Source organism: Prunus avium, chromosome 6 (assembly GCF_965620075.1).
Source record: "Prunus avium chromosome 6, drPruAviu1.hap1.1, whole genome shotgun sequence".
Taxonomy (NCBI): Eukaryota; Viridiplantae; Streptophyta; class Magnoliopsida; order Rosales; family Rosaceae; genus Prunus; species Prunus avium.
In genome coordinates, this window is record NC_142289.1 from 27901389 (window position 1) to 27915332 (window position 13944).

The window sequence follows — 13944 nt, forward strand, 5'->3', positions numbered from 1 at the left end:
GAGCATTTGTCAATCCAAAAGGCATTACTAGGAATTCATAATGTCCATATCGCATTCGAAAAGTAGTTTTCGATACATCTTATACTTTTACTCGTAGTTGGTGATAACCAGAGCAAAGATCAATCTTTGAGAAGTATCGGGAACCTTGTAGTTGATCAAACAGGTCATCAATCCTAGGTAATGGGTACTTGTTCTTGATGGTGATTCTATTCAGTTGACGATAGTTAATACACATCCTCACACTTTGATCACTTTTCTTTACAAAGAGTGCAGGAAAACCCCATGGTGAGGTACTAGGACGAATGAAACCTTTTTTTTCAAGTTCTTGAAGTTGTGTTTTGAGTTCTTTCAACTCTGCTGGTGCCATCCGATGTGGAGGTATAGAGATAGGTGATGTGCCAGGATAAATATCTATAGAAAACTCCACTTCATGTTCTGGGGGTAATCCAGATAACTCTTCTGGGAAAACATCACTGAAATTTTTTACTATAGGAATAAGCCCAAGTTTGGGATTACCCAGATCCTTATTGGCCATATGAGCAATGAATCTCAAATAATTACAATTTTTACTATCCAAGATTCATTCAGGCTTGCAACTATTCTTATTTCCATAAAAACTGAATATTTTCCCATCGCTAAGAGTCATAGTCACCATCTTTCTACCACAATCAAGAATAGCTTTAAATTGGGTAAGCAAGTCCATCCCCAATATTACATCATACACTATGAATTCCAATATCATCAGGTCAACAACAAGTTTATGATCTGATATCTCTATTATGCAGGATCTACACAACTTATTAACTTCAACACATTTACCCAATGGAGATCCAATCATCAATGAGGATTTCATAAAATCATATTCTAATCCAAGAATAGATGCAAATGACACAGATATAAATGAATTTGTAGCACCGGGGTCAAACAATATTCTAGCCCACGAGTTGAAAACTAGAAATGTACCTTCCACCACAGTAGGTTCATTCCGCTCCACCACTTATCCAACAACATATACTTGTCCTTGAGTGAGTTGTTCTAGTCTCCTTGCTGCTCCTAACGCCTTAGGCCTTTGTTGTGCAGGTTGTCCTCTTGGACGTTGTGCCTGTTGACTAACATGACCTCTAAACTAATTATGTGAAACTTGGTATGGGGCTTGGTACGGAGCATGGTACTGTGTTTGTGGAGCTTGAAATTGTTGTTGTGGTGCACGGAACTGTGGTTGTGGTTGTGGAGCATAATATAATTGTAGCTGGGGACAATCCCTCCGGTAATGTCCTATCTGCCGACAATGATAACAAAATCCTGAGTTTCGAGTTGCCTCAAATGATCTTGGACTTTGATACCAGGAATGAGAGGGGAAAAATCTTTGGCGTTTACTGCTTTGTTCCCCATTTGGATTCTTAGGTTCAAAAACTCTCTTAGAACTAAGTATCCTTTGTTCCGCCATTAAGGCACAATCAACAACGTCAGCATATTTCTTTAACTTAAAAAGTTCCACTTTCTCCTTGACCTCTAGTCTCACTCCTTCTTCAAATTTCTTTGCTTTTGCAGACTCATCAGGAATCATGTAAGGAGCAAAACGCATCAGTTCTTCAAACTTAGCTTGATATTGTCCCACAATCATATCACCTTGATAGAGATTAGTGAACTCACGTACCTTCATGGTTTTCATAGTTTCAAGAAAATATTTTTCCAGAAATATTGTCTCAAAGGCAACCCAAGTTGCAATCTCAACATCAGGCATAGCCAAGACAGATTCCCACCAATGATAAGCTTGTCCTTCCAAATAGGTAGAAGCAATGGTTACTTTCAGGTTTCCAGGAACTCTTTGTTCATTCATCTTTCTCCTCATTTGTCTTAACCACTCTTCTACTACCATAGGGTTTGGATCACCCTTGAACACAGGTGGTCGTGTCTTATGAAATTCTCCTTGAATCCTCATTATTTGATCATCTTGAGTTTCTTGATGGGATTCGTGGTTATGTTGATTTGTCTCACGAATAGCGGAGGCCATATCCTGAATGGCTAACATTATTCTCATATTATTACTCACATCATTCTCATTTTGTCCTCTACTCTAGCCATCTTTAACAATTGAACCTTTGCCAAATAATTCCACAAGATTAATATATATGAATATGCTAAACAAAAATAAGCATACTTGTCATACGCACAGCGTAAGACACACAATGACAGACACCAATAATGAAAAGTGTCAATGCTAACAAAATTTAGTGTGGATTCAAATAGACTAGTGAATCGAAGAGTCAAGTAAAGTAAATAAAATGACGGAATGCTATACACGTTAGTAGTCAAGTGTAAAATGAATCGACTGTATCAAGTAAAATAATAACAAACACCTTAACATATTCACAATACGAAGTATGAGAACACTGCATGCTATAATTATGAAAACTCCAAACTGTGCTGAAACGCCCACAAGATTTTAATAGAATCTAATAAAACTAAAAACTGCCACTAGTCTTCGTAAGTCAAATGCAAACCTATATGATACAATAAAAAGAATTGCTAGTGTGTAAGCTGATGAGTTGCAAAAATTAGTGCATACAACTAAGTTTAGGTTAAATTAGCACCTACAATCACTCAATATACCATAATCAAGATTAGAAATACTGGCATGACACAAAAATAATTGTCTGAATTAATATAGATTATGAAAAATGAAACTGACAATTAATTAATCCATAGCAACTTTTTACGCAATTTAATCATGCCAATAAAAACCAGAATATATATATATATAACATTTATAAATTATACGGAAAAAAAACATTATAGAAAATCAAACATGCATATTAAACATTTATAAGTTGTTACAAACCTATTTCACAAAATTTAACAAAACAGTCACAAACCTATGTTACAAAGAACTTTCCACTCCGAGACCTCCAAAAGGCTGCCCACAAAAACTATACAAATCCACCATACCAAAATCAGCCTGTTAGGTTCACACTATCTATTTAGTCAAAATTTTGAGAGAATCTATTCATCATCAGAACTAATATCTATAATTTCAACGGGAGGGATAACAAGCTCAGGGTGTTCAATTTCATCATCAGAACTCAGATTAATGACAGTTGGATCAGAATTTTGTGGTTCAGTGATAACCACTGAAGCAATTGACGCCACAGACTCAGCAAACAGAGCATCAAGGTCCAAAAGTTCCAAAAATGCTTCATCTCCTAGGTCTGGGACATGGGCTAAGTTTAACTCATGTGGTTCTAGAACATATGGTAAGTCTATCCCTGGTGGTGGCCACATATTAGCAACTATAATTGCAGCATCTTCTAACACCTGGTTATAAGAGTGTGCTTCAATATTTAATTGATATTGACTCCTAATATTGTTCGCCTGCAACCGACGTCTAACAACCAGTCTCTGCATTTCTAGCGTATAAAAGATCCTTCTATATCCTGTTTCTACAACTTCATTAACTACGTCCACATAAGATTGGTTGTGTAGACGGTTGTGGTATACTTCTTCGTCTACAAGGATAAGGCCTTCGGGTTCCATTTGGAACCCTCCCCATGTATCATCACTGTGATTGGGTTGCATCATAAACATTAATTTAACAAGTTAATTAAACAACAAAATAACTTAATGAAACCGTAAAACTAGCTTTGTTACCAACTTGTCACGCGCCCCAACCCACGGGTTTAGGTAACCTTGGATTAAGACGCGATTCACACCTTAATTATAGAATTTAATAAAAACTATAACTAAAATGTGAAGAAACATTTAAATAAATAAAGTAAATATTTCACATAGAATATTCAGGGAAATGACAACATCTGAAATCTTGAAATTGTTACATTATTTTACAAGTCAGAACTACTCAAGAGTTCACTAAAAGAGTAGCTCATTATTTATCCACAAGCTATGTACACAGTACACTCTTATAAATATGCCAAAATCATCACAACCTCTAGATTTCAGGTTCGGTACCTGCAAAATTTATTAGGGGGTGAGCAAAACCACAGCCATAAACCTGTTTACAGGAAATTGATATAATTAAATTAAGTGACATCCAATCACACAGCCAAATATCACATTATTAATAATAATGCATGAATGCTCTTCATCTAATCCCGTTAATTCATATAACTGGACAAGCAGACCTGCACGTCCCATACCATGCTTATACCACTTGGTCCTGAATGCCCATTTATATGAACTAACACCCATCTCAATCATCCCAAAATTCCCTTTTTGTTAGTCATCTTGTCTAACTCCCTGTCTCCAGTCCCGAATCACCCAATAAAAATCATGTGCACTGTGGGATCCTTGAGACCTGGTACCTGCCAAGAGTTAGACTCAACTTCACAAAAGACTATTTCCATTACCCTATTTTCCATCATTATTTTCTTCACCCAACATCTTCAACTAATTTCCATGACATGATATAATTATGCATTTCACATATCCATATATCCCACAACAATGTAGCCATTTAAAATATCACCAATGCATATATAATTATGCCAACATTGTTCAAATAGTTAAGAGTACGTAAACACACCCAATACAAGGAATGTCAACCAAACTGTACCACGCATAATATAATGCTCACGAAATTTAATTAAAACAATCTTTGTAAAAGGCCCCCAAGAAAACCCTTACCTCGTTTCCAAAGCTAGCTCCAAGTTAATAAAACACACAAGCTACGACCTCTAACTCCTCTTGAGAATTTGATCACCACTTGCTTTCTCTTGTTTTCTTTCTTCTTTTCTCTCTCTCTCTCTCTCTCTCTCTCTCTCTCTCTCTCTCTCTCTCTCTCTCTCTCTCTCTCTCTCTTTATTTTTCTCTTCTCTTTGCATGCACTACTATGCAACGTCCTGTGTTTTCAAAATCAAAATTAATGACCCCTATTTATAGTAAATACTAAGGCGGCATGCCAATGGGTTCTAATTGGTTGATGCACTTCAACTAATAACCTTTGCCCAAGTTTTAGTAATTAATAATTCCTCAACACCACCAGCTCATACTAAAAAGATTAGTCATCAAATGGAATGACACTTGTCGAGTAATCAATCTCAAATAGAAAAATTTTAGCACAACTAACTTACACGTCAAACTCAAAGCAAGGAAAAAATTGCCATCCCTTGCTTGTTTGCATGTAAAGCTTTTGCCAACACCAACTCTACACCATTTAGATAGCCATATGCATGAACAAATTCACCACTACTAAAATTTAAAAGAAAATCTAAAGGAAATCATTAAAACCATTTGAATACAAGTAACATTCAAGAACTATGTGAATAAAAGGAATTTAAATTTTGTAAACATATAATACATATATATATATATATATATAGCAATTATTTTTGTTTAATTATCATTTAAGAAAAACCGACTTTCACAATGTCTTAGCTTGCCTTGCCTTGTCATATTCAAGGCAAGCGAGGCTATTTGAGGCTTGTCGAGCGAGGCTATGTGAGGCTTGTTGTGCCATGGCATGGCATGCTTTGCCATATTCAAGGCAAGCGATGCTATTTTAGGCTTGTCAAGTAAGGCTATGTGATGTAAGCCTTGCCATATTCACAGCAACCGAGGATATTTGAGCCTTATCCTGCCATGGCATGTCCTGGCTTGGCCTGCCATGACATGCCATGGCTAGGCATGCCTTGCCATATTCAAGGCAAGCAAGCGAGGCTATGTGAGACTTGTCATATTCAAGGCAATCAAGCGAGGCCATTTGAGCTTTGTCGAGCAGGGCTATGTGCCCATGACTTGCCTAAGACATAGTTTAAATAATCGAGATGATTTGCACATTGTTTGTGTGTGAGAAACCCCCTCCCCTTGTAATTTAGATATTGCATATATATATATATATATATATATATTTGAAAAAAAGTCACTTTTGGTCTTTGTGGTTTCAATTTGGTCATTTGTGGGAACAAATATTTCAGCAACCAATCATGAGGCACCACGTAGACAGTGAGAATATTCCTTAGGTCAATAATTATGCTCCATTTAATTGGCCAATTATTTAGACCAAAAATAAGGATATCTCCACAAATTAGAGATTTGATTCTCTTCAAAATCCCGAATTGATACAATCTCTCCATTTAAGGGAAAGAATAATTTCCTTCCATATAGGAATTATTCTTTGACAAAGCCTAGAAAGCAAGAGAACTATAAATACATGGCTACACCACATACATGGGTAATTCTAAACTCACAATTTAAACCTTAGTCGAAATCCCCCTCTCTCTCGGCTCTCTCTCTCCCTCACAGCTCTAGCCACCTCACACGACTATGGCCACCCTGTTCTCTCGTACCGTAGAGAAAACTCAAACTTTCCTGCTATCTCCGCATCTTTCTCAATATCATTTAACTAACTTAGGTATTGGAGGGCCTTTTGGCCAACACCCCCTTTGGTGTGGTCTATTTACTCCAATCTTTTTCGCAGGGATTGAGGAAGAAGAGAGAGAAGAAAGCTCGAAGGGTGAGGAATCTCTTGCTAGTATTGTCCCATGAGAAATTTGCTCAAACATTTTGGTGCTTTCATTGAGAGTAATGAAATATAATCAAAGTGTTGCTCTCGAATAAAAGGAATTTATTTCCTCCTATTCATCACTCAACCGAAGTCTTCCAAACAATCATGGTTGAAAGCAAGCGCAAACAAAGTAAGATCGCCGCGAAAACTCAATCCGTGATGGATCCGAGCCTCCACTATGCTGCGGCGTTAAGGGAGCCATCACTTTCCGCTGTCGACGCCACGACCCAAAATCCCATCACCGTGGCTCCTGTCATGGCCTTGGTCACGACCGCTGCTCCTCCTCTAGGCCCCATGGCCTAGAGCACTCTTCATACACACGACGTCGTGCCTCTTCACAGTTTCACGGCTAGCATCATTGTGCAGCCGTAGGGACCAACCGCCAAGTCCAATAGCCACCACCTTCTCAGCTTCACGACTGGATCAGAGGTCTACCATCATGGCGCCATCGCGACACACGGTGGAACCTCCCATCATGGTGTCGCCGCCGACCACGGCCCAAGCTTAGAATAAGTTCATATGTTCCCTCCTTTTCCATCGTGCTTGACAGTCTCTCATGCGTACACCTCCAATGAAACCCTAGCCCGCGTGCAATTGGGCTCCACATAGTTCTCTCATCGAAATCTAAGCAGTTAAGCAGACCTCAGCCTTAGAGTCGACTAGCTAGCTCAAAGGGTAAACGACCGAAATTGCTTCTCATGCATATCAATTTGGTCAAAGACCTTGGCCTTGGATCCCATGGTGAAGATAGAAGGATGGACAGACTCACTGGCAGGCAGGTTGAAAGGTCCCAAGCAGGTCGAGTAGGAACCAGCAGATGAGGAGGAGGAAAATAACGTGTTGTCGAGCACGCTGGCTGTTATTGTCGAGCACGCTGGCGTGTCATAAGCATCCCCAAGCTCCAGTCAAAGTAGTCGAGCTTCAGTATAATATTAGGTCCAAAGACCAACATACATGAAAGGTTGGGTCCACGGACCGATGCCCATACCCGTTTGGGAACGCAAGGAAGCATTCATGCGAGGTTAGGCCTTCAGGGAGGTCAACCTCATAATCCTTCTCCAGAAGTACATGAAGAAAGACGCTCTCCAGCTCGCTTCGCCAGAGCTAGTACACAACAACAAGCCACGAGGATTCCTTCGCAAGCTCAGTCCACCAGTACACCGCGCAGGCAGAACAGTCAAGGACATCAACCCCTGGAGTTAACGAGGAGGTCAATCAGCAACGCCTGCGTCAACGGAGACATCGACGTGAACCGCAAGCATTGCGAGTAGAGAACGTCGAGTAGCTTGTGAATGACCGACTCTGAGATCTCAAGGTCGGAGGAGACGTGGAGGATACACTGCGCAATGAGATAGATCAAGTAAACTCCTCTTCATTCACCAATGAGATCGAGCACGCAACTCCCCCAAAACGGTTCTCAACATCGTCCTTCACACCATTCAAACAGGATTCCGATCCCAAGAACCATTTGAAGCATTTCAAAAGTTTCGTGATTCTCTACAAGTCCGAGGATGCGCTAATGTGCAAGGTATTTGCAATGACCTTATGCATAGCAACCCAAGATTGGTTCCATACTATAACTTCCGAGTTGATCAGGAGCTTCCGAGAGCTAGTGCTTGTCTTCATTAAGGAGTACACCTCCTATAGGACGATCAAGAAAAACCCTAACCATCTGTTCAACCTGCGCAGGAAGCACGATCAATCTCTCAAAGACTAAAACGAGCCTGAGCTCGTGCCTAGGGGCTGCTGACGTCATCAATGAATTTTTTTAAAAAATAAATCGAAAAAAATACCAAAAATTTCATAATTTTTTTAAAATAAATACCTAGCCATATTCTTCACTTCCCACATCAAAATTCTATACAAATTCCTAACCTCATATCTCATCTGAATAGTGGTTGTCCTTGAGTTTCCATGGCATTGGGTGGAAACACAACAAGCCTTTTGCAAGGGCTGCACTATTCACGTAAATAGTGATTGCCCTACCCTTTTTTATTTTGCTTTTCCATCCATTGCCATGGCAAGTAAAGGCAAATACTATTCACATGAGATATGAAGAGAGGAATTTGTATGGAATTTTGGTGTGGGAAGTGAAGAACATGACTAGGTATTTATATATAAATAAATAATCTGAATTTTTGGGTATTTTAAATTTTTTTTTTGGATATTTAAATTGGTCGCTAAGGTTAGCAAACTGAGGCAGCAGCCCAGGCTGATGGAGCCCACTCCTTGCTCGAGCTGGCCTTCACCGCTGGAGTTGGTTTTTAGGGGCCTTTTGCCCATGCTAGCCTGCACGGGTGGAAGTGCTCTTAAGGGTTTGCGTGTAATAAATGAAAATTGCAGGGTGTTGTTGAAATTACATCGAACCAAAAGACTCCCAGTGAAATTGACTCCTCCCCTTCAACCCCCAAGCCCCTTTCATCCTCATATAAAAATCGAGCTTTTAAGTCGAGCCTCATTCCTTGCCTCCTTGCGAACCGAAATACTCAGTCTTTCACTCGCATAGTCTCTCAGTCTCTCGTCTGCTTGACGCCATGGTAAGCATATCGATTCCAATCCCACCCTTCTCTTTTTTCTTGTAAATTTTAACTGATTTTTCCCTGTATAAAAGCTTCAGACTTTAGTTTACGTGATGCTCGGTTTGATGCCGAGAAAATATAAAAACCAGTATTTTTTGCAATTTCCTCATGTGTCTATGGAAGATTGTGGTTTTGTTTTCCTTGAAATGTCCATGCCTATATGTATGTTCAATATTTAATTCATCAAAAAAAAAAAAAGGCTGCCTGTTCTGTTTCACACCTTATTTGCAGTGGAAATCGTAATATTGTTATCAATCTGGAAATAAAGCACCGAATTTTTTTGGAATGAAAAATTTCCTTGTGCCTGGTTTTGTGTTAGATGATAGTGGGACTTAGATTCCATTTTTCATTTTGCATATTTGTGTCTTTAATAGAGTGGCCATTGACCAGTTGTTTGAGATGAACGTGTTTCTTTTTATTTAGTTCTATGCTATAGAAGAAAATAAATTGGTTCTCATGTCAGCCATATAGCTAAACATTCTTTGATTTAAATTTTTGTGTTGACAGAACATTTGAGTTAAATAGATCTAAGAATCCTAACCTTTCCTGTTTTATACTTTGGGTGCGGGTTCTCCCAGTCGTCCAGGAGAAAGCAAAGGGAACCAAAGGAAGAAAATGTGACCCTTGGACCTGCTTTACGGGACGGAGAACATGCATTTGGTGTGGCTCACATTTTTGCATCATTTAATGATACTTTCATTGTAAGTATCAGTATTCTTATCTGTGTTTAAAACGACAGATCCATCCTCTATTGTCTTTAAGTTGGACTGAATAATTTCTCTCTTTAATGGCTGCAGCATGTGACTGATTTGTCTGGAAGAGAAACCCTCGTTCGCATTACTGGTATGTTTGATATCATTTCTGATTGCTGTAGTCAGATAAGATTCCATAGTTTCTAATTGTACTATTCTTGGGTATATCTGCTTGGCCTGTTCATAATACATTTTAGTTCTTTTGTATTTGTTGTCTTCTTTAAGTCTAGATACTCATCTGAGTATCAAACGTGGTGTGTTCGTAGAACCAGTAACATCCAATTCAAAACGCATATGGTTGTGACCGGACCTTGTCTAATGGGGTATACTCAACACCAGTTATACTGGTGAAACTGTTTCTTGGATACTTAAATGTCAATGTAACTCTAAAGACACTTTGGTTTCCATAGTCTTGTCTGCCGAAATTAGTCATGAGAAATTCTGAAGCATAAGATTGGCTTGCAGTCTACTCTGTCAAAAGGTGGTTCTAGTCGGTATTTTATCCTAGTCCAAATGGTCTTGGACCATAGAGTATACTAGGAATGCAATTCACTCTGCTGGTTCCAGTTTGATGTGTATATTTGACATGGCTGTTTTTGTCATTTTCTTTTAAGTTTTAATTTATATAAATCTTCTCGCTGTATCTGGGGATCTACATTTTTCCTTTGATTAATTGTCGTTGGGTGTGGACCTCAGTAGCTGTATCTTAAGTCCAAATTCTAACAAAAAAGCTAAAATGTAGGTGGTATGAAGGTAAAGGCTGATAGAGACGAGTCTTCACCATATGCGGCCATGCTTGCAGCACAGGATGTGTCTCAGAGATGCAAGGTCTTCCTCATATCCCAGTAAATACGTTCATGATTAAAAACTGAAAACTATTGCCTGGTTAATTAGGTTGTGGTTGATTTGCAACCAAATGATGTATATCTCAATGTTTGTTCTGTATGATGAATTTTACTTTCAATGCTGAACAGGAACTAGGAATTACTGCTCTTCATATTAAGCTCCGTGCCACTGGCGGCAACAAAACCAAGACACCTGGTCCTGGTGCTCAGTCTGCACTACGGGCTCTTGCTCGTTCAGGAATGAGAATTGGCCGCATTGGTAAGCCCTTTTCTTTTTGGAAAAAAAAAAAGTTTCAGATCACTATGCATGAAACAATATCAAAGGAATGCAATTTCTGAAATTGTCTTCATTCCTATCCTCGTCACACTTCTACACTGGGTGACTTGGTGGAAATTTTTGTAGTCAAATACAGTAATTTATCAATGGAACCCACAGTGAGATCATTTTTAAAGCCTATATTTTTTATTTTTTTGGTGGTGGTCTTGAATCGTACACTCATTCTGTTTTCCCAGAGGATGTGACTCCAATCCCAACCGACAGCACCAGAAGAAAGGGTGGTAGAAGAGGTAGAAGATTGTAAGCTGGCTTGGAGATATTTCACCTCCGATCTTTCCGTCTTCAATTTTGGAAGGTTGATGTAGTTCTTATAGGTGTGTTGATGTAGTTCTTAGAGGTGTTAGCTTTGAAGAACTGGAACATTTTGTAGTATTTGGAATTGGCCTTGCTGACTATGCTTTACATTAAGATTTTTTTTATTTTGAGGGAATGATCTACATTAATTATGAAGGTATTCTTTCTAGTTTGTTTTATAGTATAGTTATGGTTGATGTCCAATTTGATGTATTTATCCTAACAATTTTAAATAAATTGAGGATTTTAGTAAGTAGAAAAGAGTGTAATAATGAAGTTGACAATAAATAAAGACGCATTGTAATACAGGTTAATGAAATCCCCTTCCAACATTACAAGGGCAATTATTCAAAGCGAATTAGTAAGAAAAACAAAAACGCAAGAACGAAATGAAAATGCTAGAACAAATGCGTTCACCATCCTCATGACTTGGCAGCAAGACCAGCCTTGAGCTTTTGAATGGTGGCTACATCAGTATTAAAAGAAATAGCCAAGACATTGTCGTCGATCCCGGTGGTAAACAGAGTGTTGGGGAGTGATACAGTTCCTGCATTTGCACTTCCAAAAGCAGAAATTGCTAGTGCTGGGTTTTGTGCATCAGCATTGTACTGGAAGTGCACAAGTCCCTTGGGGAACACAAACAGATCACCTGATTGAAGAGTCTGTGTAAAGAGGTTGTTTTTTGTGTCAATGAAACCCACTTCAAGGGTACCATCAACAAGGAAAAGGAGCTCAGCGGAACGAGGATGAGTGTGTGGTGGGTTAGTAGTGCCAGATGGGAATTCAAGAACGGCATAGGAAACACTCTGTCCATCAAGAGCAGGGAACTCAGCCAAGGTTGCCTTCAATACCTTGAAGGCTGTTGGAGGGCCGCCTCCGACAAGAACACGAAAGCCAGTGTATGTGAAGAAGTTTGCATCTACTGTTCCATTTGCAGGCAGTAGGAAATCAGAAATAATGTCCGGGTCTCCAGCCATTGCCATTTGAACAATGGCAAATGAAGCAAACAGTAGTGAGAAGAATTTGAGGCTGGAAGTTCTTGAGGCCATGGTTGGAAAAACTTGATTAATCTGTGTAAGTATGCTATGATATTGCACTATGGCTATAATGCTTGAGATGTTTGGGGGTCTTCAAGGGCACTATTTATGGGCAAGGTAAATGGATTTTTTGTATTCTTGCTGCAGGCCTATCTGATGTAAATGCAGATGAAGATTACAATGTTTCTTGTTGTAGTTCTTCTACAGTTGTTTGTCATTTCGTGGAAAATGTCATACCAAAAAAACATAAGAACATTTGCTCATATACATCGCCACAAAATACTAAAACCAAATTATAAGCTGGAATCTGATAACCACGGCTCGATCTTGTTATTTCTAAGAGATTTTACCTTAACATTAAAAACTAGAGAGCCAGACAAACGTCTTGAAGACAAACAAGTTAAGACCTTCGCCGAAACTTCTGAATTACACATTTTATATTGCTAATTAGAAATATAGAATGGAACAAAACAACACAACAAAATCTGTCTTTTTAATATTTAAGTTCCATGACTATTAATTGCTGATTGGCAGGATTTCGTTAAGCTCCCTTGTTTCTCCCAATATGTTTCAAGTTCAGATCATCTCATCCTCCAGTTACGGCCTTTTGGACTGCTCTGTAGTTTCTGATGGTGTTTAAGTTAAGTACGACTGGAAAAGTATAAGTTCTAGAGATGTCCAGGCTAGAATTAGAGTTTGTATTCAATTGACAACCAAGATTACGTGTCACAACACCCATCACGTGTCACGTTGATGCCTAACACACTTCCATCTCCGGTATGCAGCCTTCGGCTTGTTCATCCTCGGACCTTTATCAATTTGATTTTACATGAGACTGAGGAGCTGTAGGCATCATTGCATTACCTGAAGGAAGTTGAGGTTCCACCCCAAAACCAATTGGCTATGGGGGAGTAGCCCAACTCCTTATAAATCCAGGCTTGGCCCCTTAACTTTTCAATGTGGGACAAACACTCAACATTACCATGCACATGTATAGACGATAAAAAAAGGAGGGCCATAATCACAAGTTGATCACCATATGAAAGGTTATGAGAAGGCAGCTTTCCTAATGATCAAGCCAATTTTCAGTCAACCAGAGCTGGCATTTGATGCATTGTCAATGTATATACTATTTGAAAGTCAAAGTAAAATCAACTCAAGCCTTGCTAATTAACTTCACCATAGTGTCCTTAGATTGGCATTATCCAAGTTTTCCTCAATGCTATCAGAAAATAATTGTTAGACCAAATTAAAGGTTAGAAACCCTGTAAATATTTGTTCTTTTATCTTATTCATCTTCATCTACACCAAATATATATATATATATATATATATATATATATATATATATATATATATATATATATCAGAGTGGAATATCACGAAATCCAAATGATTCTGTCAATTTCTGGGCCCAGAGTTGATCTTGCCCCTGAGGTGGCTTTACAGGGTACCCCCGCAAACCCCTTATGTTTTATGTGTCAAACCAATTCCAAATGACTATTTATAATCCAGAGTTAACAATTCAAAAGAAAGTGAGGTTTTTCTTCTCAATATACCACCATTAGTGGAAGTGTGAT

General features: G+C 38.7%; 2 protein-coding genes across 3 annotated transcripts; one reads left to right on the forward strand and one right to left on the reverse strand.

The window, feature by feature from the left end:
• The first annotated feature begins 8918 nt into the window (after positions 1-8918).
• Positions 8919-11483, forward strand: LOC110771364 (small ribosomal subunit protein uS11y). Of its 2 annotated transcripts, none has more exons than XM_021975657.2 (6): positions 8919-9057; positions 9678-9800; positions 9897-9942; positions 10594-10679; positions 10826-10955; positions 11210-11483. In XM_021975657.2, the coding sequence occupies exons 1-6, from the start codon at positions 9055-9057 to the stop codon at positions 11275-11277; spliced, it is 456 nt and encodes a 151-aa protein (XP_021831349.1). In that variant the 5' UTR covers positions 8919-9054; the 3' UTR covers positions 11278-11483. The 2 variants fall into 2 exon arrangements, with proteins under 2 accessions (XP_021831349.1, XP_088111833.1); XM_088255707.1 differs by having other exon boundaries at positions 10826-10931; positions 11207-11483.
• A 165-nt stretch (positions 11484-11648) lies between these two features.
• LOC110771363 (putative germin-like protein 9-2) lies at positions 11649-12451 on the reverse strand. Its single transcript, XM_021975656.2, has one exon. The coding sequence runs from the start codon at positions 12374-12376 to the stop codon at positions 11750-11752; it is 627 nt and encodes a 208-aa protein (XP_021831348.2). The 5' UTR covers positions 12377-12451; the 3' UTR covers positions 11649-11749.
• Positions 12452-13944: the final 1493 nt, after the last annotated feature.